This window comes from Engraulis encrasicolus, chromosome 9 (assembly GCF_034702125.1).
Source record: "Engraulis encrasicolus isolate BLACKSEA-1 chromosome 9, IST_EnEncr_1.0, whole genome shotgun sequence".
Classification (NCBI taxonomy): domain Eukaryota; kingdom Metazoa; phylum Chordata; class Actinopteri; order Clupeiformes; family Engraulidae; genus Engraulis; species Engraulis encrasicolus.
In genome coordinates this window covers 34507456-34534192 of record NC_085865.1, presented here as the reverse complement: position 1 = coordinate 34534192, position 26737 = coordinate 34507456, and the positions used below count along the sequence as shown (strand labels likewise).

The 26737-nt window shown below is 44.9% G+C and overlaps 1 protein-coding gene across 5 annotated transcripts; it reads left to right on the top strand.

Moving 5' to 3' along the window:
- Positions 1-843: 843 nt before the first annotated feature.
- Positions 844-26737, top strand: itprid1 (ITPR interacting domain containing 1). 5 transcript variants are annotated; one of them, XM_063206977.1, is made up of 17 exons: positions 844-1122; positions 1971-2111; positions 2593-2641; positions 3254-3291; positions 4312-4368; positions 7843-7891; positions 10234-10311; positions 11286-11488; positions 14500-15149; positions 16217-16277; positions 17263-17408; positions 18906-20738; positions 23885-24012; positions 24625-24736; positions 25212-25476; positions 26033-26100; positions 26554-26737. In XM_063206977.1, exons 2-16 carry the CDS (start codon positions 2003-2005, stop codon positions 26062-26064), a joined length of 3810 nt encoding a protein of 1269 aa, XP_063063047.1. In that variant the 5' UTR covers positions 844-1122; positions 1971-2002; the 3' UTR covers positions 26065-26100; positions 26554-26737. The 5 variants fall into 5 exon arrangements, with proteins under 5 accessions (XP_063063047.1, XP_063063049.1, XP_063063048.1 ...); XM_063206979.1 differs by having other exon boundaries at positions 25209-25419; XM_063206978.1 differs by having other exon boundaries at positions 25209-25451.

Sequence of the window (26737 nt, the reverse complement as noted above, 5' to 3'; positions counted from 1 at the left end):
GGGACTTATAGGCCTGCTTCAAACCTGATGCATGCTACTATAAAAAAACGAATGTGGTAAAACTCCGTTTGAGCCCAATAACTAGCCTATGATTCTGTCAAAGCTGCCTTTCCAGTTTGTATGTAACCCAAGTTTGGTATGGTTCTTGGTATGTGGTTCTTTACATTTGTTATGACCTACTTTTAGTGTTTGCTTTTATTGTGAATCACATGTATCCTACTTTTATGTCTTAATAAATCTTTTTTTTTTGTAATTATGTGCAAAGACAAGATGATGTTGCTGTTGCCTGTGTCTTTAAACGTGTAAAATTGTAGATAACAATCATACAAGGCAATCGCGCCATCTAGCGGATACATTAAAGTAAGTGCACTGGCTAATGCGTCGACCATAACAAGGTTTTGGAGGCTGCACGCGTGAACGCGCAAGGAAAGAAAATGATTTCAGGTATCTTTCACAGGTAGTCTAAATATTAGGCTACTAGATGGACAGGTGCACTAGAATGTCTATATGTTATTATCATGGACAAATCTGGTTGCCACCTCTGTCCATGAGACTGCAGTTCTTCACACGCCACATCACTCAGTCCATTAATTTTCTTTCTCGGTGATCTGAAGCAAGTTGGTATGCAGCGAGCAACCCAGTCTATACTCACGGGAGCAAATAAATCTAGTGTCCAATGGGTCCAGAGACCATGCTGTTCCATGCTCTTTTCTATGTCATACGACCCGTCCCTGGGGGCCACAAGACCCGAACCAAATGTCAGGATAGTCTTCCAACAGCACTTGGCAACCGAGTCTAATCAGTATTCATAGTAAGGAAACTACGAGGCAGGATAACAAACCGTGCTGAAACACAAGTACCGGTAGTTCCTCTTTTGTTTCCTTGTTTAGCATGCTTACACAACCTAACGCCCAAGACACGGGGCTTCTAGGAATCAGGGCGCTCAGCAACCATTTGCATGGCATATCGCAGTGAAAACAAATGAGTGTTTGTTTTTCCGTGTAGGCTATAGCCTTGTATGACGGGCAGCGCTCAAAGCGGAGATGTTATCTCCCTGTACCTATGTCAGGTCGCGAGCCATTCCACGATGCGCACGTCCCACTGGAATGTGGAGTTCTTGAGGTGAGTGGACTATTTTTCTTTCTACTTTAATAACGTGTGTTGTTTTAATTCATTGCGCATTCCCACGAAATAATGTAGTCCCTATATTGGTTTATTAGTATTCACTGAGTCTAAATCAATTTTGACGTTATGCAGCTGGGAGAAGGAACGCGGAAACTTGTTCGATGAGAGCACACACTGTAGCCTATGTTGCAAACGGCTTTACTGTAACAGACTGAATCGAACTGGAAGTGTATTGCTGAATACCGTATCTGACCCATTAAGCATATCTATGTATTTTAAACGAAACTGGACTTTGTTGAATTGGGGAAGTGTTGGCAATACTGACGTGAGAGGAATGTCCATGCTACCCTGCGGTAACGGAAAACTATCTCCTTTCTGTCACATCATAAGCTAACTTCAACTTAAAGGTAATTTCAAAATATGCTACTTATGAGAACTCAACTCTCGTGAGGAATGACAGCTTAGTCCAGTTTCCGTATACATTCCCTCCTCTAATGGCCAGAAGTTTTGGCACTTGGTGGCGCGCGCACTTATTACAGACGCGCCTTCTGGTTTGTTCGAGTGTCTGCGCGCCTGCTGGAGGAATTTCACGTCTCCAAAGTGTATAAAACCCCAGCCGCTTGCAAATGATAAACATGCCGGCAGGAAACAGTAGGGACGGATAGGGCTGCCGCGATATGATACACTTCTCTAACCAGATGTAGGGCGTGTGTGTCAGCAAATTATGACTCCAATGGTCTGCTCGGTGCTGTTACAATATCCTACTACTCTGTCAGACTCAGGCTATACCTAAAACAGTGTCTGGTCTTTGTTCTATATATTTTCGAAACTTTGTGTTGTTGCAGGTCATTTACATGTTAGCCAGAGAAGCCAAGCAATGTCCGCTGACACAGCTGTGGAGAAACGGGCAACCCTGCTTGCCTCAAGGGCGAAATGGGGCAAGCTAGACAGACAAGCGGATGGACCCCCAAATACTGAAAAAACAGGTAAGGCTGGGCGGTGGGTGACATGCCCTGACAAAAGGTGGACAAGTCAAAGGTGTACAGAAGCAAATAAAGAAAGAATGTAGATTAGTGTTTGAGTGGCGCTTGAGAAGTTCACATGCATTCCTGTTTTTTTGCACAGGGCCCTCTCAAGTTCAGTCCCTTGATGATGGTGTTGCAATGGGACGTGTGTGTATGTGTGTTGTGAAGGATGTAGTAATGGATTGTCCGCCTTGGCAGTTAATTCTTTCCTGTTTGGGCTGTAGTTTTCAGTGTTATGACTTTCTAAGGTGGTCACCGGCTTACGGTTGTCAAGCAGACCCCGGCCAGTTGTCTGTCTCTGGGTCTTTGTGAAATAAAACAGGAGCCCATTTTGTATATGAAAAGAGTTCTCCCCCCAAATTTGATTTTAGCTAGCCTGGTATGAGTGCACCAGGGAAGAAGCACTACGTACCTTACCATACCTCTCTTCTCATCTGTCCAGGGGACTACAAACAAGACAGCATACAGCAATGGCTTAGCTCCATGAACAGGTCAGTATCACTCATGTCTGATTGGCAATGGACTGCACACTTGAATTGCTTTGTTTTACGCCATGGCTGAACAATGTTTTGCCTGCTGCAGGTCGAATTCTGTTCTGCTATGGAATTAATGTTAGAACAGGATTTTGACTGACTCAGATCTTTCAGCCCTAGAGAAGTGTAGAGTTTTTCATCTAAACATCATCACTTATATTCCACAGAATAGTGTGCACGGCATGATGTCCAGACTTTGCCATGGAATAAATGTTAGAACAAGATTTCGACTGACTCTGTCAATCAGATCTTTCAGCCCCTTATCCTGCACATTTGCTGGAGATGTGTAGAATTTTTCATCTTAACATAAGCACTCATATTCCAGAGGATAGTGTGCACTGCATGATGTCCATAGAAGCACCAGCTTTCACAGCAGCTGTGCTGTTACTTAACAATAGGTCATGACACCGCATGACAAACTTGAACTGCTGCTCGTCTCCTTGGGGTGTAAGACTTTGAACAAAATGTCACGCTGTGTGGTACATTCAGAGCTTCAGCCTATCTCTGATGACTGAGCTGTAAATGTTAACTTGCATCTCAGTTTTATGCAATGCTGTTTTTGTCTTACAGGGTTGACGAGAAGACGGAGCCTCTTCGGAAGTGTTCAGGTAAGAAAGAGGATTTAAGGACTTAATGTCCTCAGTTGTTTGTCTGTGAGGAGTGAGCTCAGTGGTATTAGTTATACCATACTGTTACAGTTGTGCAGTTACTGTGTAGCAGAACAGAGATACTGTATAGTGTAGGAACTTTTGAATCTTGGAGGGAGAAACATTGATTGTTGTGTAAAGTTGTGAAACGCCAGCTCATCCGATTTCACCCAGTGTCTCCAGGTGTTATGGGAAAATGTCCTCTTCTCTTGTGTTGTTACAGTATGTGCAAAGGCAAATCGAAACTATCACAAACACCAAATGAGCAGGAAGCACAAAAACAAGGCAAAAAAAATTCACAGTTGTCTCTTGGTTGATGATGTAACACAATTGTGCATTGAATGATCAGTGAGCACAAAAAGGCAGCGAAAAAAAAAAAACCGTCACACTTGGCCGTTCCCTGCAGATTTACGCTATAGATAGCAAATACAAATTGTGCTTATTCTTATTATTGTGAAGGTACTGTGTAATAACCCTGTTGGTCAGTCAGTCGGCTGGTCAGTCGGTGAGTCCTAGAGGGGCAGGCACAGGCCAGGCAAAAGACCATCCATCCATTCAAACCAGATGCAAATCAAAGCCCTGGGAAACCAAGGGAAGGACCGGCCAACGCCGGTGATATAACCCCAGGGCACTGCCCAGATGATCAGCCAGGTCCCCGGCCATTAAAGCCGCAGGGTTGATGCCATCTCAGGCGGACGGATTTATAGCCATGAGGGCAATGACCAGGGTCGCGGTGTTACATTGCTCTGACATTATGAGGAGGGTGAGATTATAATTCCTTGATGGGAGTCTATGAGGACTGATTAGTAAAGAGGAGGCGAAGGTGGTGAAGGAAAGATGGCTTTTATATTTGCCCAAGACACAATTATATTGTGTAGTTGTAGCATTTGCTTGTCACACTGCCAAAGACTCATTGTTGTGACTTTTAATAAATATTTTCCGAACATTTTGCTAATTTGTGTGCGTGTTTTTCCCTTACAGAAGCACCTCTGCGGAGAAACGCTAGTGCCGAGGATGACTTAGTGCTGGGAGTGGAAGGTAAACACCTTTCTCATTTTTTGTTTGGGATACTAAATACACCCTCCCGCTAAAAACAACAGTAACTCTCATAAAGTAAATAGTGTGCTGTGGAGAGATTTTGCTTGTTTATATTCTGTGCTGCACACAGGAGCCAACTTAGCAGACTTACTGTAGGTGTACACAATATGTTAAATTAAGACTCGTTCAACACTTCGAGGTCCGAATTGAACACTCTTCTAAAAAGCCGATTTGGTCCTACTGTCAAGTGTTTGAGAGGAACAAAAATGACTATGTGGTGTTGTTGACACTAACCAACTCAGTAGGATAAAGATCTGAGATGTAATGTTGGCTGGCTGGTATCTACTGCTGTGCTGTGCTGTATATCCATGTCTGGACAGCCCCTTGTTGTTGCTCACAGCAGCAACACTGAGGTGGCTCCTGAGATGGATGCAGCGACGCCTGTAGAAAGTGGGGAGGTGGCGGGCCGGGCAGGGCAGGGGGGTTCTAGTAGAGCAGAGAGAGAGAGAATGGAGAAGGAAGAGGGTGAGGAGGACAGAGAGGGGGAGGAGGAGAGCGAGAGGGAGAGGGGGAGCGGGGCTATCCTAAGCCCCCCTCTTACACTGAGTGGAAGTGGGAGACGGCAAGGGAACAGCGTGCTCCTTTTTGGCAAAGAGCACTATGTCCTTACACAAACACCGGCGTGGCTTGAGGCTTTCCAGCGCAAGATTGTCACCTGCTGTAGTTCTGGGTCTGCGTGTATATATACATGTGTGTGTGTGTGTGTGTGTGTGTGTGTGTGTGTGTGTGTGTGTGTGTGTGTGTGTGTGTGTGTGTGTGTGTGTGTGTGTGTGTGTGTGTGTGTGTGTGTGTGTACGTGTGTGTGTGTGTGTACGTGTGTACGTGTACGTGTGTGTGCGTGTGTGTGTGTTTGTGTGTGTGTGCGCGTGTGCGTGTGTTTGTGCGGTCCGGGTGTGCATGCATGCATGTATTTGTATATAAATGCAGCATAAAGTGGCTCCATGACAGTGCAGAAATACTTTCCCTATTGCAGTGCCAGCCTTAAAAAGACATGCATGTAAACACTGAGGAGACGGAGAGGACAGGATAAGAAGAGGTGGGGAAAAAGAAGGCACAGACAGAAAGAGAACACAGGACAGAGACACAGACCAAAAGGAGAGAGAGAGAGAAAGAGAGAGAGAGCACTTAGGACAGAGACACAAGCGAAAGGAGAGAGACAGACAGAGAGAGAGGGAGAGGGGGATAGATAGAGAGTGACAAAGAGACAGAGAAGGTAATGCAGACCAGGGAGAGAGGGCAACTCCTGCTCCCTGATGGATAAATCTGAGTGCGGGGTATCCAGAGATGTCTGGCATGGCTCTGCCTAGAACACTGCACTAGTGGTGGAGGGGGATGATGAACATGATGGCACTGCTGACGTTTCTCCGTCCGAACGCTGGAGGTTCCCCACAGATGCTTGGTTGATGTGCTGACGCGTACAAGTCCTGTCCTTTTGAGGAGAAGGAAGACACCGAGGTGACTCCCTGCCTTTTGCTGTGCCTCAAAGGAGCGACCTCCCTTTTATGCGGATGTACTTTTTAAAAGTTAGTAAGATATCTTTAATTCATCTCGGAGGACATAAAGGAGAAAGCGTCTTTTGTGTGGTAGGATATTCAATAATGGCAACTCGCTTTCAATAATGGCAGATCTCTCACTGTGTTTCAGACAGTGGAGTTTCGTTGTACTTTTTGAGTAGGAGCAGAGTATGTAGAGAGGCTTACTTCATCTGATAAATTAAAGTGCAGGGTTCTGTGTTTGTTTATATGTTACACTAGGCCATTATGCCAACTCCATTAAAGACCTGTCTGCGGTCTACGAGAAAAAAATGTCTCATGTACTTCTCAAATCTACAGCTTGTGTTTGTCCTGAAGCTCGTCATTTGTTCTTATCCTGTTATCCATTTTCCGCCTGACACCAAGGTCTTATTTCTTGCTACTACAAGAAACTGGTTTGGTCGCTAGTTCAGGTGCAGCTGTCAAACCGACTTACTCTCTGTTTGCGTTTCACCCGCCCTGAAGATCTCACAATCAGCTGCTGTTTTGGCCTGTGCTACGTATTTCTGCTTCATGGGAAAACCTGATTGAGTTTGTCTGTGTATTTTTGGATCTCATCAATCATATTCAAACCCCCCAGTGTTAAGGTGGTTTGTGTTTTTTTCCCCAAGATAAGCAATGAGGCCTCTTTGGTTACATTGAAAGACTTTAAATGGGGAAACAGAAGACGGAAACTAAACTTAGTAGTGGAAACATATGGAGAAAAAAAATCCTCTTAGCAGAACAAAATTAGCAACCTTCCCTGGAGCCTGGAAGGATCAAACAGGGAATGATGTTTTGCAAGGGAATGATGTCTTTCCGAGTGCCTAGGGACTGCTTGTGTGGCTGCCCCAAGGGCCATGCTGCTCTCTGGATGAGGTTACTCCTGCAATGTAAAAGATATTTGTTGATTCAACTTTATTCAATACATTTATTCAATAAGTTGAGTAAACTTACAGTACTATGTGTGTTACTGAAAATGCCCAGACTGTATTTTCAATTATTTTGAAGGCTAGCTTTTTGTTTTTCACAGGCTTTCAAACGTTTCACAAGTAGAATTTGATGTACAGTAACGCTTTCTACTTTGTTGTGATTGAAATGAGTTCTATCAACATACAGCAGTTCCGCTGCAACAAGTCAACAAAGTCCTTTTACAGTGCTGGAGGAAAAAAAGGGAAAGATGGGAGGCCTAGGACAGCACAGCGCAGCGCAGCACAGCGCAGCACAGCGCAGCACAGCACAGCACAGCACAGCACAGAAGCCTATAGCACAACGCAGCGCAGCGTAGCGCAGCGCAGTGCAGCATATCACAGCACAGCATAGCACAGCACAGCATAGCACAGCACAGCACAGCACAGCACAGCACAGCACAGCACAGCACAGCATAGCACACAGCACAGCACAGTGCACTCTGTCCCTGACAAGATGCCAGAGGAAGATGAATAGACATAACCTTGCTGAGCGCTTGAAAGGCCGGCCAAATGCAAGCAAGCGGCAAGGCTGGAAAGGCTTGCCTAATATAGCAACAGCATCACACGCCGGTTGCGACTTGACTCGGTGCATAACAGGCTTGGCAAGAAAGTGAACAGCATTTAAAGTTATCGCCATGTGTGTCGTGTCGAATATATGATAACATCTTGTTTACACCCCCCCCCCCCCCCTCTGCTGCCGTGCTCAACGTAATCTCTCTCTTCTATCTGTCTATGGTTTTCCCTTATTGCTGCATCCTCTCTCACGTTTCACCCTCATTCTACCTTTTTCTTTCCTTATCTCATTCTCCTCCTCTCCATCTGTCTCATGCTCTCTCTCTCTCTCTCTCTCTCTCTCTCTCTCTCTCTCTCTCTCTCTCTCTCTCTCTCTCTCTCTCACTCACTTTCTTCTTTCTCTTCTTTCACCCTTGCAGCTTCTTTATATGGTAATCCTGGACCCAAGACTGTCAAGGAGTTTTTGCGGTAAGAATAACTTCACCCTCAGATATTGTCTTTATGTGGAAGTTGAGGTGGAAAGATCTAATTGACCGTGACTGGAACATCAAAGCCCTGCGTCACAGCGTAGACTACTTTTAGCACTTACATAATTCATCACTATGCCAATGTCTTTTTGTACTCCGTTCTGCCTGAGGAATGGTTCACTGTCGGTACGTTCTAGAAAAAAACCTTCATTACCATATTACTATAACCTGCACAGCATTGGGTGCATGCAATGTGACGTGATCACCCCTTGTGCGCGTCTGGAAGATCAGAAATCTCAAAAAGTTCAGAAAGTTCAGAAAGTTTATGCAGATTTTCTTGGTCGCGATGCGACTACCCAATAGCCGAGCAAGACACAGGCGGGGGCGGGCTGTGCAGCAGTACAGTCACAACACAAATCAGTTTCACATATCATTAAAGCCCACAGTTATCAAATATGGTATGTCACAGGAATATCAAAGGGCCTCTGTAACACCTCACACTCATGCGACAGACAAGCACATTTGAACTACCATGTATGATGAGAAAGAGTGTTTGTGAAATTTGACTGAGTATTAAGTGCGTGCATGGACAATTTTAGTTCGGCCAGCAACATCATTCCAGATTTTAATCTTGGCCCTCAGAGAATTTGTGTTTGACACCCCTGCCTTAACTGAACCTGCCCAGGGTTGCAGATCACAGGGTTGCAGGTTCAATCCTCACCGGCTGGCCGTATTTTCATGTTGACACATGAATTAAAAACCAAACCCCCTCCCCGTGGTGCTGCTGTGGTGTGGTGCCGTAGAGAACGTGTCATCTGTCACATGACCGCGAGGTACAATTAGGGCCGGCCACACCACACCTGTCACCCCTCGCTGATTCATATTTACCATGCAAATACACACCCGCCACGCTCAAGTCCTGTGTGTGTGTGTGTGCGTGCGTGTGCGTGTGCGTGTGCGTGTGCGTGTGCGTGTGCGTGTGCGTGTGTGTGTGCGTGTGTGTGTGTGTATGTGCATGGGCTATGGCCATTTTGAAACCTGCCCCTTCTCCTGCTGTCCAGTTTGCATGGTGTGAGGCTTACAGAAATCATTATTCATATTCAGGGGTAACCAGCTCATATAGTAAAATGAATTACTCGAAACAGCAAATAATGGACGCATGTGGTCATTATACATATATAAGAGGCCTGCAGTATATATGTATACTATGTTGACTGGCACAATAGAGCAAGAGTGGACACACATTTTACCTGAATGGACAATTTACCATTTTTTACACAGTCTGAGGGGATGGCTCAACAAGCAAGGTTTAATATTTCTCTACCGTTCCTCATGAATAATGACTTTGGTCTTATGCTAGTTTATTCCCGAAAATCCACACTGCTATTGAAATGCACTGTATGTGTCATGTAATTTTGAGATACTGCTGTGATCATTTGTGAGGAGATCCAGGGTTGTATGAATGTGTAGCAGTCAAGAGAGTCTTTATACACCTTTTGTATTACTGAAATGGCACGTTTAAGTATTGACTTGCTTGTTCAGGCGATTATTTAACTCAAACATGTTGCCCTGTATTCCTTTAGTCTCTTTGTGTTGTGTGCTGTCACACGTTCCTGCAAATACTAAAATACACCATAACAACATTGTAATGATATTACAGAGTTCCTTAACCTGTTACGACATGGCCTGATTCATGAACTTGCTGTTAGAAGAATGGCAATGACTAAGTCGTAATATATTACTAAAAGCCCTGTGTAATGTTATAGTATTGTAGTGCTATAGTACTATAGTGTTTTCAATGACTAGTACATTGGTTCCACTGGTGGGTGTTGTGCATTATGGGGCTACGTAACAGGTTAAGACTTGGCCATTACAATTCTTAGTAGGACTGCACGATTATGGAAAAATGATAATCACGATTATTCGGGTCACGATTATTGATTCTGAATTTTCTTTTATATTTTTAATCACGATTATTGATGCAGCATTTTCTTTTAAATTGTTACAAAATGAAATACAGCCATAAATGAATTATATATGGGATGAACAAAATATAATTATGCAAGAGGCAATTGCATGAAACTTATGTGGACAGATTTCTGGTCAGAAACACCAGCCTGTCAGTTTGTTCTGGCCTCAAGGGCGCTCGAAGGCAGGTCACTATAGCCACGATTAAATCCCAATTGAAATCACGATTTCGATATCACGATTAAATCACGATTTTCGATTATTTTCAATTAATTGTGCAGCCTTAATTCTGAGGACAATAAGGTTGTAAAAAAGGATCAGAGTGGTTAATATATAAGGGGGTAATACTGTATATGTCATTATGTTACACCGCAGGTCATCCTTGGCCTGCTCAAAGCTAACCCGGTGGAGCAGCCTCACTTCCGCCTTCTCTGCCCAGTCCAACACACTGAGGTAAAACACAGTGGGCACCTCTGGATGATATCTGAAATGTCCACTCTCCTGTGCTGCCATATGTATCATGTTAAATGCATGTGTGTGTTTATGTCATATGTTACATACCTGTACGTGTGTGCTTTCTTTGGGCATAGTGTCATACTGTGGATGTGTTGAATCTGTGTGTGTGGTCTTCGGTGTAGTGTTATAGATAGGCCATGTTAGATCGGTGTGTGTGTGTGTGTGTGTGTGTGTGTGTGTGTGCATGTGTGTGCATGTGTGTGTGTGTTTATGTAGTCTGAAGCGTAGTGTGTGTGATGGATGTGTGATTATAGTGTGTCATGTTAAACGTGTCTCAGTATGTTGTGCCATGGTAAACATACAGTATGCTTGTACTCAAAGTCTTGGCGTTGTGTCAAGACTACGCTGAGCCTTCTGTATGTTGGTGGTCGTGGGCCTAGTGCCATAGATGTCACATGTTACATAAACCTGTACGTGTGCATGTGCCCGCTCTTGAGAATACTGCCACTGATGTTTTATGGTGTACACATGCAGTATTTTGACCATGTGCCATTGATGGGCCAGGAGTAGTGTGATATTGTGTGTCTGTGTGTGTGTGTGCGCGTGTGCATGTACAGTTGTGTGTGTGATAGAAAAGTTGTATGTGTAACCATGCCTCATGTGTTTTGCATGTGTTTGTCTTATTTGTGGATTATTTTAACGTCTTATTTTGAGTATACTCTTGTGTCATGTGTGCGCTTGTGTGTGTGTGTGTGTGTGTGTGTGTGTGTGTGTGTGTGTGTGTGCGTGCGTGCGTGCGTGCGTGCGTGCGTGCATGCGTGTGTGCGTGCGTGCGTGCGTGTGTGTATGTGTTTGTGTTTGTGTGCGGTCATGTGTGCGTGCGTGCATTTGTATGTGTTTGTCTTTTCCTGTGTGTGTGTGAGTGTGTGTGTGTGTGTGTGTGTGTGCGTGTGTGTGTGTGTATCCTCCAGTGTGATGGATGTGCTGAACCTGTGGAACGACGACCCGGAGGAGGTTCTGCTGGACCTGGGCTTCGGGGCGGAGGTGCCGGACATCACAGGCCGCATCCCCTCGCGCTTCATCAACCACCAGTCCAAGGCCCGCGGCATCAACCTGGACGTCTTCCTGGAGGCCCAGAAGAACCGCATGGACCTCGAGAACCCGGACGTCAGAAGTAAGTGCCAACAACAGAAGTGAATGAAAGACTTTTTGTCATTGTGACACAGCGCACTTTTTGATTCAGGCGATATTTTTAGGGTTTTTATGCTTTTATTCATGCCATAACATTGGGAGAGTTTGACTGGAAATGAGTGAGAGAGAGAGGAAGAAAGAGGATTGAAATAGGGCCTTGGGCCAGAATGGAACCTAGGTCACCAGAGTAATGGTACAACGTCATAGTTAATTGAGCCACCGCGCACCCGTGACACAGCACACTTAACAAAATTGCATTCAGGGTTCCCACACGTCCTGGAAAACCTGGAAAACCTGGAAATTTAGAGATGTGTTTTCAAGTCCTTGAAAGTCCTGGAAATTCACCAAATGTCCTGGAAAAAAATATTTGTCCTGGATTTTTTTTCCTTCAACTTTTTCCCAATTTTGTTTGTGGTATAATTTTTACTCTTCTCCGAGTCTAGACATGACGATTCAATTTATATCCACCTATTGAATACATTATTGTCCACACACACACAGTTTGGTCAGGTTGCCATCTTTGATTGCACTTACACAGTCATATTCTTTGACTCAGTGTTACCAAAAGTCGCTAGAAGTCGCTAGTTGATATCATGGCGTTATATATCTATCGAAAACCTGCTTACGGTCATAATAGGCCTACAAATGTAAGGCCATGATCGATAGAAATTGAGACTGTGGGTCTTTCTCAAATGCTAGGCCAGGGTCCTTCGAAGTGTATCAGCCTAATTAGTCACGCCCAGTGATTGGATACTTTTTGGTGAACTCTACAGAATATCCAATCACTTGGTGTGACTAATAAAGGGCATCCAATCACTGGGCGTGACTAATTAGGCTGATACACTTCGAAGGACACTGGCCTAGCATTTGAGAAAGACCCACTGGGAACTCCGCAATTTGAATTGCATTGTGGGTGCGAGGAGCTGCTGCTAGTTCCGGCCCGGTCAAAATAGGATGTCCTGTCGTCAATGTTCAGTTTGTGGTTAAATTACAGCTGTCATTCAGCCTTAATTACAGCCGACACAAATTCACTATTTCCTATGACCTGTTCCACACTCCAGCCCTGGCGGTAGTGGCTTACATTTTACCTTGCCGCCAGTACTAAGCAAATAACGTACATTGGATAAGAAGTATCACTCAATGGAAAATGCATTGGGTTAGGTGTAGTCCGAGGACATTGCTTAAAGACACTGTGCTCATGGTCAGTGGGTGCAACGCCATAATGGATAAAATCTGAACTCTGTAACTTCGCAAAATTGGTCAAGAGAGGAGATCCAGTTGTCAGTGTTTAGTGTAATCCCTCCTATCACTAGTCTCCTTAGTACTAACTGCAGAAGAAGAAAGTGACTCCCCTTGCGGCCATGCCATACTATGCTCTTATGACGTCTTTGGACGTACCCTCTTCCCTAACACACTGTACTCATTCATTACAACTCATTTCAACCTTAAAGTCATATTGTCTCTAAAATGCATTGTGTGTCGCTGTGTATGTCCAAATTGTGGGTCCGACGGATGAAATATCCGTCCTGAATTATCCAAAAATAGTCCTGGAAATGTCCTGGAAATATCCTGGAAAATGATTTTTGAAAAAGTGTGGGAACCCTGATTTATGCCTCACTCGTGCAAGGGGGTAGAGACCAACATTGTCATGCACCCCAAAGGGAGCAGTGTCGTAGAACTTATTCAGACAACCAACGGAGACAATATAGGAGCGGGGAGAATAGAAGAAGGGGTCACAGCAGTGAGACAAGAGAGGATAAAAGCTCCTATTTCCACAGTGCCTGGTAAGAGGCTACTATTATACTGTAGGGGCTACAGTGCAAGGATGTGAAACAGTGTTTTGTAATCCTATGTAGTGTGCTACAGTAGTATGTGGTGAGGGAGTGAATATGTTGGATCTGGCATGACAGTACATTGCCATTCTCCCTACATAGTGCTCTCTTTAGTATATTAAGAGTAAACATTTCCTATGTGCAGTCGCCATACAAGTACTGTACATTGAATTGTCCGTTCCTAATGTAGGACACAGTACATGAGTATGCAGTATGTATGTAGTCAGTGAGTGCGCAGTTCTGATTCAAGCTTAGTGTTATGTGCAGTTATATAAGGAACACTGGCTACAGTTTGCACATGTGTCCCAGCGCTTTGTTTAATAACCGTGTCTCCATCTGGTACATTCCGTGTTTGCATGCTGTACACATGTTGTAAATTGGTGTGGTGTACACATGTTGTAAATCGGCATCCTCTTTTTAGAATCTCTTTTTCCAGTAATGTGCCTGCGGCATACGAGTCTAGAAGTGTATATACAGTATTGCACAGTGAAGAAGCATGTTAGAGTATTCATTTGTTTTCCTCAAAAGTTTGTTTGGTTTTGAAATTTCAGTGCCACCTTACAGTGTTAACTAAAAGGAGAAGTGCTGTATGGAGAGAAGTGACGTTTCATTTTCTTAGAATATTCTCACTAGAGAAAAAGCTTCGGCGTCACTTACAGTAAATACGGACACCTTTCTGCCCTTGTCACTTATCTGCTGCTGACTTAGCTCTTTCCATTCAATTATTTTCTCTCGCTACTTTCACAGTTATGTTTTTAGCTTGCACAATTTTGTCAGTCTCTCATGTCTTTTAGGCTGTTTGGTAACAAACAAGTTTTGAAAATGTTACAATATATTGATATTGATATTGATACTGCCTTGAGGTGATTTGTTTGGCTCACTGGTTGTCTCACAAACAGAATAACAAAAAAGTGAAATTATATTGAAGAAATGAAAATGAAACAAGATGGTCTGAATTGCTTGACAGATGTCTGCTCGGAGTGCTTTTATTGAGTCATGGTCTCTGTCTCCTGACTGTCTGTCCATTGTACATGCAGTATTTCATCAACATATGATTTTTACAATTTCCCCCTGTTAACCAAGAAAAAGACGAGATATTGTCCCCATTTTCTATTTCTGATTGCCTCCTGTCTCTTGTCTGTCTGTGGCGTTTCGCTTGCAGGTCGATTCAGGCAGCTGGAGGTTCTCCAGCAGGTCACCACAGCCTTCAACTCCCTGGTGGGAGGAGGAGGAGGAGGAGGAGGAGGCGTGGGGGGAAGTGTCTCCGGCTCCCACGCCGCCCCGGCCAACATGTCCCCAGAAGCCCGGGAGAAGCGCAAGCGCATGGGCATGCTGCTGCGCCGGGCCTCCAAGAAGACCCTGTCCCAGGCCAGGACCTCCCAGGACGTCCTGTCTCCTCCAGCAGCACCAGCACCAGCACCACAGGCCAGCCCTGGAGGAGCCCAGTCAGCCACCACGGCCAACCCTGAGGTGCCCGGCTCACCGGTCCACATGCCCGTGTCCGTACCCGTGTTCTCATCAGACAAGCGCGGTGGCCTGAAGCGCTCCCGGTCAAGCCTGGTGGAGAACGGCTGCCTGACGACGCTGGTGGAGGAGCAGGGGAGTCTGGGGGAGAGCTCGGAGGTGGAGGTGCAGGCTGAGGAGGTGGAGGTGCAGGCTGAGGCGGTGGGGGTGGGGGTGGTGTCCACACCAGGCCCCCAGGAGAGCCCCGTGAGGCTTAGGGGTCACCGGGAGCTGAGAGGCCTGGGAGCGCAGCCTGCGGTCAGGAAGAGAAGCCCTGGGGAACCCATGGAGTCTTTCGAGCTGGAGGAGGTAAAGTCAAGATTCCAGTTCCATCCGCCCCATGCACAGTAAAAAAAAAATGCAGTGTTAATTCAACACTTAGAGTGGTGTCTCTCAACGGGGCCTCTACAACCTACCAGAGGCCGTTGGGGAGGCCTAGGGGCCGTTGAGAAGGATACAGCTGAGAGAGGGTGGTCCTCAGTTGTTCAATTTTTTCAATTCTAAGGGGGGCTTATAAAAAGGTCCAGAGGGTGTTTATTCAAAACAGGTTGAGAAGCACTGACTTAGCGAATTGATTTAACATCTTTTAGGTTGTATTTGCATTGAATTAACACTGCATTACTTTTTTTTTACTGTATTTCTCCTGCTCGATGCATGGCATGCTTGACTGCAAGCAGAGTGCAAGTAAAAACATACTACATACTTATGAAGGTGTGGAGATATGTCCTCTTGTGGTTCACTATCTGGTGGGAAAGGGAGGGGACTGATGCAAGCAAGATGGAAAGTTCAGCAGAGCAACCCAGGGGTGCATTTCTCGAAAGCGTAGTTGCTAACTGTGGTAGCTACTTTGTTGGTTGCAATGCAATTTCCCATTGGCAACTACCCAAGTTGCTAACTGCTAACAACTACGCTTTCGAGAAATGCACCCCAGATATGAAAACGATCTGAGCCACTATGGTGAACCCTCCTTCTATAACCATAATTCAATGTGCGGTTTTTATTTTGGTTACATGGCCCACGCCTTGTGTACAGTAAAAAAAACAACAACTGATAAATATGTCCCTTCAGAGGAACAAAGTGGTGTGATATGTCATCAGTAATTTGTCAGCAACCCTTTTTCCAGAACTACGTGCTCTCTGCTATTAACAAAACTGTTGCTAAGTTGCCACGCTGTATTTTGTTTACGCTTTTCCAAAACATGTGACTGCAATCATAATGGATTGTCACTGGCAATGGCAACAATGCTTCACAGCGGATGATGTTAAATATATCCATGTATTTATTTGCATGTTTTTCATATTTCCAAAGACCGTGCCACCTGGCTGACTGGGCTGCAGTCCTGTGACTCACGCTGTCTTCTTGTTTTGTCTCCGCAGATCCAGAGCTTTGATGAGGGCAGCCTGGCAGGAAGTGTCAGTGGGGCGGCAGATGGCATAGGTTTGTGAAGTGGAGCTAGTCCTAGATTTTTTTTCTTGGTGAAGTCGAACTAGTAGTATATGTACTAGGCTGCACCAAAAGAGCACAATTTCCTCCACATTCCATATCCTTATCTTCTGATAGTAGAATGTTTCTTCTCATTCACCTAAACACATGTCCTGTATTTATTTAGCAATGTATTTATTCATCAACGCTCATATGAGGAAGGCTTAGGCAGACATGCTTTTATTAAGTTTAACAAATAATAAAACAAATGATTTACCTGTTGCCTGTTACTGACCTTAAAATAACCACTTTGTATTCAGCTTATGTAAAGATAGTCATGAAACAAAGTCAGCTATGGTTAATGCAAGTACCATCACCTAAGAATGGCTTCTTGCGCATGGCGGCCATGTTATTAGTCAATACTAGTCAAATAGAAGTCAAGCAGATGTAGAGTTTCGTGTTTATATAGCTAATAACAGATTGATAGATGTATCCATACCCATGAAGTTCATTCATACCAATCAGCAGTCTCTTTGTTGAATGCTGCCAATCAGCGGTCTCTGTGTTGAATGCTGTTATGAGAAGTCATACTTGGAAGTGCATCACAGTCGACAGTTTGAGCCACGGTTCTCTTATCACAATAAAATGGCAAATTTCCCTCTTCGCAGTGTGGTTTCATTTCCATATATGCATCAGTTAAACACCTTTAAAGACAACTGGAACTACAGTTCTGCCTGGGTACATGTGCTGAAAGGTTATACAGTCTAATTAGACTGTGTACTTAGGGAAATAGCCGCACACCCATGTCTCCAATAGAAACTCATTGAATGAGCATGCAGTATTTCACTCAGTGTGGACATATCAGAGGTTGGATTATATGGCCGAGACAGAAAGACAAAGAGAAAGACAAAGACAAAGGCTTGTGAGAGTAGGGCAGTCTGTGTGAGAACAAGAGGAGAAGAATGACATTGTTGCGGTGCTGGTCTTGTTGTGTGTGCAGGTGAGAGCGAGCAGGGGTTCCTGTCCCAGACTGGGTCCTACCTGGCCAGAACTAACAGCTGCCAGTCCGACAGCAGTGGGTTCCTGGAGGAACCCTTCATCCCAGCCTACTCCCAGGGACCCTGCCCTGGCCCAGAACTCATGAAGGTACCGTGTCTTGCACAATTCTGCTTTTCACACGTTTGAACTGTCTGTGTTGGTGTTGTCTATTTGCATATGCTACCATATCCTGCGCAATTATGCACAGTACATTTTCTGGTGTTAATTACACAATAGTACCTACAGTAGAGGATAAAATCAAACTGCAGTGTTAATTCAAACATTTGAGAGCTGAGTTAATACATTTGGGAATTTGGGCTGTGTGCTATTTTTACTTTTTCGTTTTTCAAACGTCTGTGGTTTGGTAGTCTATTTGTGCCAAACTGAAAGGAGTCATTGTGACACTTCCTTTAGATAAGGGTATGGCAGAACAGTGAGAGTACAGAGGAAGAGATGATGTAATTGTGAAGTTGGGTCTGGATACGCCATATGCATATTTTATTGTTATATGTTGACTTTTATTATCGTACTCGTACACACACCCATACATTGATTTCAGTATGACAGTAGAACATTTGGGTTCCAATTGTAAAAAATGTAAATGACATGTTGCACTCCTTACGTCAAAGAAAATGAGGATGGTGAGCCAGTTTACAACTAGAGATGCAGTTATGTAATATGGCATCAGTAGACAACTGCAATGCAATCACGTAATCTGTTAAAACAGCCCCTGTGCTTAATTTGCTGTTAGCAAAATGGTAGTGACCAAGCTATACTTAAGGCTCTGTGTGATGTCGTAGTAGTGTAGTACTGTGTAGGATTATGATACACCTATACAAGAATAAGGTGAACTTGAACCAGGCCTAAAAGTAGGCATAGCAATCATATACTGTAATTAGTAAAGTTAATTTTGGGTCATCATCTAACATTTGGATGTCTACCGTAAATTCAGAAATTTGAGCCAAATGAATGGAAATCAATTGAAGGTTTAAATGTACAAACTGTACAGAAAGCTCACATAAATACACTTGCAGTGACAGGCCCAGCCTTATCTTGTGATGTCTGATATCAGGTGTATTGGCTCTTTACCAGATGAACCTCTTGATGGCATCTTCTCAGTCTCCTCTCTAGCCACGTTTAAATATTCCCCATCTCAGCGGCCTGCACATTTCTGTAATCCGTTTACGTTGATGGGCCCGCCGACCGGTCCATTCACTCATTGCTGAAAATAATCAACTGTCTCATAACAACATTGCTATGATATTACCGAGAGCTTTAAGTGACGGATTAAGACTGGGTCATTACAATTTTGGCGTCAATGAGGTTGTAGCATAGGCTCTACACAATGTTTTTTAAATAGTATATCTCACCACCCTGCAAACAATAACCTCACATACCCTATGTCATTTAGGGGTAATTTCTTAGTGCACATTGCTACTTCAGTGAATAGTTTCGCTTCGAAACAGAAAAACATTGCTACGATATTATAAACAAAAAACATTGCCACAATACTATTGATCATTGCATTTTCACTTAACAGTAAAATTGGGATTTAGTCATATACACACTGTCGACACTCACTCTATTCCATGTCCGTCTCTGCAGGCACTGAACGCCCTCTCCGACAGCACAGACAGCCAGGGAACGGTGAGAGGAAGTGAGGACCGCTCCCCAACCTCCCCAACCTTCCCTACCTCCTCCACATCCACCTCCATCTTCACCTCCCCGTCTCCCGCATGTGACCCAGAGCAAGGGGATCCTTCGACATCCGACCCACCCGAGCCGCCCCCCACAACCCCCCCTGCTGACGGGAGTCCACAGCTGGTCTCTGACCCCTCCACTGGTCCCTCTCTGGATGCCGCTGCCGAGGCCGGGGAGGAGGACGCGGGGACCATGGGAGCCTCCCAGTGCTGCGAGAGCGAAGGGGAAGGTGTCCCCTGTGCAGATGCTCAACCTGGATGTTGCTGTTCAGAGAGCGGAGATGGTACTGGCACTGATGGAGACACGGTAGGCAGTGACAACGCAGCCGGCCAACAGAGCAGAGATGGTACTGCTGGCACTGAGGATGTCACAGCATGCAGTGACAACCCAGCCGGCCAGGCGGGAGGAGGAGGAGGAGGAGGAGGGCAAGCGTTATCTAATGTGGGTAGCGGACAAGAGCAGCACTCCATGGACTCTGCAATCAATAAGCAAATGCTAGCTGAGGCAGCTGACAGTAGGGCAATAGTCAGTGAACAAACGGCGGCTTGTGAAGTAAGAGATAGTGTATTTGTATGTGAAAATGCTGAAGGAACAATTAGTGATGAAGCAGTAAATGCTTTTATGAGTGTAAATGTAACTTGTGTTGAAACAGTTGAGGAAGTAGTGGTGGTAAGTGCAATAAGCGAAGAGAGGGTGAGAGACAGTGCTGTCAATGGTGAGGTGGCTAGTGAGCATGTTGTGACTCTTACAGAGCATGTGCAGTGTGAAGGTGTGGTTAGCAAGGAAACGGTAGGTGAGAATGCTGCAAGTGAACGTGTTGCTGACAGTTTAACCGATGGAGCTAGCAAGCAAGTAGTGAGTGAATGTGAGAATGTTATCAATCAAGCTAGTAGCAGAGACACACGGACACACGGGTTTTATGAACACTCTTCTGAACACATTGAAAACACAGAGCACACAGTAGGGGTTGGAGATGACACCACAAACTCTTCTCAGCTCACTATAGCCGTGGAGAAGATAGTTATTTTACATGACCATCAGCAGGCTTCTGCTGAGAAACTGTTCAGTTCACAACCCGCTTACTCAGAACTGGAGACACAATCACACACCAATGACACCCCAAACGTTGGCGGCGCTCACAGCTCCACCACAGAAACATCTCCACCACTATCAGACTCTGGTGAACTTCACGGTGACTCACTCGTAGCACAAAGCAGTCCTGTAGTTCCTGTGGAACCTTCTAGGCCTGCTGAGAGGCCGTCTCCACACCTTGGCCGTTCAGTGTCCGTGTCGGTGCAGATGCGTTCAACCCTCGCTCCCATCTCCCGCACGTCCACCTGGAGAGGAGGTCCCTCCACCGAGACCGCGACCCACCCCAGTGATGTCACACAGAGACGGGCCTCGTTCTCCAGGAGGGCCTGGTCTGAGGCGGAGGTCATCCACCACACACCGCCCCATAATAAGGTCTCCACACCCCAGACTCTAGCCATTGAGATCCCAGAGCTGGCGCCTTCTTCCCCGGCTTACTCGTGGCACTCCCAGGAGAGTGGGCATGGAGGACTGGAGAGGTTCCGGAAGCGCTCAGTGTCCCTAGATACGGGGTTGTCGTGGGAGGACGGCGACGGTCGTCTGGATGGCGTGATGATGGCAGGCACGCGAGCCTGTCTGTGCTCCTGCCAGTGCTGTGCCCAACACGGTGCCCACATGCGTCTGGCAGAGTCGCCCTCCACTTTCCCAGTAAGTTTATGGAACTGTGATATGTAATACCACACACACACACACGCGCACACACACACACACACACACACACACACACACACACACACACACACACACACACACACACACACACACACACACACACACAGGGCCCTACATACAAATGAACCCACCCCGGCCTCTTACTGAGCCTAGAAAATCCAACCTGTTTACACCACCTGTTGGCTTCTCTGCTCACGCACGCTCACACACACGTACGGACACACACCAACACACAACTGCACAAGAGCTCGCACACACACATGCACACACACACACACACACACACACACACACACACACACACACACACACACACACACACACACACACATGCACACACACACGAATTCACACAACACAGAGTACTAACACACATCACACTGTAAATACATACATCATTATCATGCAAATCACAACAGCCACACTAGCACGCAAGTTCACACCCAGAGTCTCTCTCTCTCTCTCTCTCTCTCTCTCTCTCTCTCTCTCTCTCTCTCTCTCTCTCTCTCTCTCTCTCTCTGTCTGCCTTTCTCTAGCTCTCGTTCTCATCATATGGACTGCACTCTCACATACTGTATAGAAAGCAAGCTTGCATAACATACTTATGGTACAATCAATAGTATTATCCACCAAAGAGCCAAACACCTATGCAAAAGACAAGTGGAACAGTCGCACGCACGCACGCGCATACGCATACGCATACGCACACGCACACGCACACGCACACACACACACACACACACACACACACACACACAGTTTTCGCACAATAATTTGTTATTTAACTGCACAGTACCCACTTCTTTTTTTTATAAATACAGTGCAGACACATTATGCTTGTTATTGTCTGGGCTTCATTTACACAAGCTCATAGTTCCTCCTCAATCAGACAACCATCAGACAGGAAGCCATATCAAGTGAAGTACCTGTAATCAATAGATATTTGAACAAGGGACCCGTTTCATGGACTAGATAACATGGGAACCACTTCTTAAAGGGACACTGTGTGAGATTTTTAGTTGTTTATTTCCAGAATTCATGCTACCCATTCACTAATGTTACCTTTTTCATGAATACTTACCACCACCATCAAATTCTAAGTATTCATTATGACTGGGAATATTGCACTTTTTGTACATGAAATTTGCTGCGAAAATTGCTGTACTTTGGTCAAACTAGTAAATATTGGTTTATTACTTAGTAAATATTCATGAAAATGTCATATTTGGCAATAAGCAGCACAGTTTCAATGAGCTGGGTAGTTGCAATACCTACTCTGGCCACATCCTACACAGTGCACCTTTAAAGTTGTCTGTCTTGTCTTTTTATGTCTTACTGTTTCTTGCAGTTTCTTTCCTGCTTTTGATCTTTTTCTCGTTTTGTAGTTTCCTTCTTCTCTTCCTTCCCTGTAGTCTCAACCAGAATTTCATATTATTCAATTTCCTTCCTTGTAACACTCACTTTCCCGCCTCCTATCTGTATCTGTATCTGTATCTGTTCCCCCAAACTTGTTTTATTGTCATCGTGCCTGACATAAAAGAAACATCAGACGTAATAATATAAAAACTGTTTCTTATGTTGTCGGCTCCTTGTATCCCAATCAGTCCTAGAGCGTTCTTTCACAGTGTGTTGAGTGTATTTAGTGCTCTCCAGGTATTAGTCATGTCCTCTGTAATACTGCATTTATATGTATGTGTGAACATAGGCGTGCACAGGTGCACAGATAGGGACGAGGTGGTGCTAAAGCTAAAGCACCTGCCTTGCCCCTTTGCCCTACTGTACAAGAAATGCGCTTTTTGAATGGTTTTTTTTTGGACATTTTTATCACAATGTACTGCGGCCCATTTTTACATGCTCATCTACAAGTGCTTGATGATCAGAACCATGAGACAATAATGCCCGAATACATATAGGCTACCCTCTATGGCATTGTAAGGCAGCCAAAAGTTACACTCCCCCCCTACCCCAAAATGTCCCACTGGCTGTGAAAGCGGCCTAAGCATGATGAAAAATACTGCATGACAGGATGGTTACGTGTTTGTGTGCACCTGTGCGTGTGCACACTTGTGTGTGCTTGTGTGTGTGTGAATGTCCTCTCTAATACTGTGTTTAGTGAAAGTGGCCTCTGTATTATGAAAACTAGGATAAGATGGTTACGTGTGTGTGTGTCTGAGTGTGTTTTCGCCTGTCATTTGCATGTGAATGTCTGATTTGAATGTGCGAGAGGAGGCCTAGGGGAGGTCTTGGGTGCAGGTCGTATGCTGCTGCTCTCTGTCTGTATCTCCTCTGTGTGTGCTCTCCTGCCACACACTCGAGTCCTGCGAGCGCAACAAAAGGTGCCATTCACTTGCCATTCAGCGCGTGTCAAAGGGCTCCGGTGCTTCAGCCCTGGTCTTCATGAACCACTCAACCATTCTGCTTTTTTTCCTCCCTTTTATCTCTCTCTTCCTCTCCCTCTCTCCCTCTCTCTCTCTCTCTCTCTCTCTGTTACTCGTTCTCTTTCTGTTTCAGTAGGCCCTTTTCCATCAACTTTATATCAAATTATCTTTCGGTAACCCACATCTTCCAGGCAAATTAAGTTAATGCGACAAATTGGTGTTATATACTATACAACTGCTTTCCCATCACATGTGTTATATCAACTTGTAGTGAGCATCGTTTTAAATCTTTTTATATCTTTGATGGAAAAGCCCTTCCCTCTCTGTGTGTCTTCTTCAACTTCCTTCATTCATACCAAGATACTGAGGGTAATGCTGTTCCATCTTCTTAAGAAATATGAAACTCTCTCTCTCTCTCTCTCTCCACTTCTCCTTTATTCTTTCTTCCTCCGTTTTTTGCTTTCCTCCAGCTTCTCTTATGCTTGTCTTTGGGTGTGTTGAGTGTCTCCTGAAGTGCCCTCAAGTGTCAGCTGAAATTATGGAACGACTGTACTGTATACTGTAGAGAGACTGAGTTGCTCAGGGTTGACCCTTTCATCTGCCTCACACATCTCCACCTCTCTCTCTCTTTGTCTGTCTATATTTGTGTCCGCCCATCTCTCTCTGTCTCTCTCTCTCTCTCTCTCTCTCTCTCTCTCTCTCTCTCTCTCTCTCTCTCTCTCTCTCTCTCTCTCTCTCTCTCAGTACTCTCTTGACCAACTGGAGGACATGATGCGTGGGGTGAAGAGGTTCCGCGGCATCCTGACGGAGATCGAGGAGTCCCTGGATCACGAGCAAGCCCTGGTGTACGAGGACCTCACCACATCTGACAGGTACATGGAACGCAGTGACGTACAAGGAATACTCCGCTTTTAAATGCAATGGTGGCAGTATCTGGGTTGCACACGATTCAGGCAAAGTCTTCATTCATTCCGAATGTGTCCGTGTTCCAGGAATATTCCGGTTGCAAAACGCTGTTTCACACATTTAAAAGGAATATTCCGGAACTTGTTTTACACCAAATACTGACAACATTCCGATTGAAACTGGAATACTCTGAGCATGTAACTACTGTCACTGACTCAGAGACTGGTCTCATAGACAAATCCCTGGTCTATAAGGACCCCACCATGTAGGTACACATGTACACTGAGGCACGTTCAGGCCGACAACCGTGCTGGTGTCCTTTCAGACTTGGAGAGTTGGTTCGCGATGCGAACACCGGTGAACCGAGCACCGGCACCGTTCTGCTGTACTATATTGACCTGTCCTATGTTGACCAGAGCTGTGCTGTGCTTTGTTGATCCTGTGCTATGTTGAGCTGCGCTGTGCTGACCAGAGCTGTGCTGTACTATTTTGACCTGTGCCATATTGACCAGTGCAGTGCTGTGCTTTGTTGATCCTGTGCTGTGCTGATCAGAGCTGTGTCTGTGCTGTCTTAACAGGGAGGAAGTGAGGGACGTGCTGGAGCTCAGGACAGCTGTCAAACAGGAAGCACGGGAACTAGAACTGCAATTGGCCGATCTGGTCCATCACTATGACGACAGCTTCAAAATGGTAAGGTGACCATTGTTGGATCAAAGAGATATAGGCCTAATGTTGAGAGCGAGCATTACATCATCAAATTTATTTGGTTTGTAAACAAACCTTTGGATGTTGGTTATTTTGTGTTCTAAGTATAAAAGTAGCATGTTGGGTTGCAGCATAAAGCAACATTAACCACTTTTATGCTGAACAAAGGAGAATGGGCTTCGTGCCTTTGGAGTTGACACTCTGGTGCAACCAGAAGAGCACACAAAATAATAAAAAAGAAAGCTGTTGAAGAATGGTTGTCCCTTTTTTTTAAACTTTTTTTTTATTTAGCTATTTTACAGGTGCAGATAATTTTTTTGACAACATAGCCTATGCGTCTTCATCAGTCTACTTTTATGCAACCGAGCCAAAAGTGAGCCAACAAAAGACATTCAGCGGCATTGTGTTTATTTGAAGTGTTCATTGCCTGACCGACTTTGCCTTTGTTTCTCCCCAGAAGATCAACAGGCTTCTGGATGAGCAATCCCACCTCTGCTCTCAGCTGAAGATAAACCCCTCAGATTGGCTGGGCTCTCCTCCTCCTCCTCCTCCTCCTGCCTCCCCCAGTAGAAGTGTGGGCGTCCAGTGCAGCCTGATGCCCTCGACAGACACCGCCACGCACACACACCTCCCTCATCCTGCAGAGACAAGCTCCAACACTAAGCAAGGCAAGCTGGACTTCGTAGGGTTCATCCAAAATGTGAGAGTCTGCCCTCAAAATAAAGGTTATTTTTTTACCCCTTATTTGTGTGTTTTTCAAAAAAAGAGGCCGTCCTTTGCATAAAGTGTTTTTTATTATTGCACAGGCTCGTTTTGTCTTCTTAAGTGTGCGCACTGAAAGTCTGGCCTTGTTTTTGAAGAACTGAATTCACCATTTGGGCCAGCACCCTCACAATTTATTAAACAATAGTGAAGCCTTCTCCCAGCTGTAAGAAAACGTTCAATGGGGGAATTGTATCGTGAATCTATCTTGATGGTTAGCTCTTGATGGTTAGCTCGTGATGGTTAGCTCTCCTATTTCTAAGGCCAGGCCTCTTGGCAGTCCACAGCATGGTGAGGTTTAGGGGAGGGAGGGAGGTAGGGGAAGGCTTATCATCGTTAATTAGTGTGACACATGTGAAACATAAGACCTCATTCAAAACAATTTTGTTGTATGCCTTGTTCCTTGTCTTTGGTGCCACATGTAAGTCTTGCTAACCATGTGGACAAATTAATTAATCTTTCTTTTTCTTTCTTTCTTTCTTTCTTTCTTTCTTTCTTTCTTTCATTCTTTCACCACAGCTGAAGAGTTCTGTTCATCAGACCATCATTAATTACTCACTGGAGTGAAGAGCACTGAACTTACTGATGTGAGTGTGGTCTCTGTGAAGACTGTTATTTCAATCTGTCTCGTGTCAATATTTCTGTGAAGATTCTCCATTCATTGAGGCTATCTTAGTGTAAAGACTTAAGTTCAAGGCAATTGGACTTCCTTTTGTAGCTCAAAAATCTTTCGTCTCATCACTGAGAAGCTTTTCTTCCGGTTCTAATTCTTATTTTTCTTGAGTTAACAAACAATCTCTATCTATCTACCCTGCATCTCCTCCCAACAAGCCCTTTTTGTTTCATCAGTATCTGTCTGCTCACTCTGCTGTGTTATCTGTGCCTTTCCTCTTTTTTAGTTAAGAACGGCATCATGTAGTATATTTTACAGTGTGTCACATATCAATATCATTATTAATAATAAATGGCACAATGCAATCATCTGCTGCTTGTTAGAAATTAAATATGAACATGTTTGCCCTCCACATTATATCTTTCAGGAGCGGCAAAGACAACTTGAAGAATTCTACTCTTGAACTAATTTATTTATTTCCGACGATGGTCTTCATCCTCCCACTGTTGTGTTACCCCTCGCCAGGACACGAGCACAGCGAGAGGGAGAGGGAGAGGGAGAGGGAGAGAAAGTGTTCAGCCTGAGTCTAATAAAACTAACCTAAAAAGCAG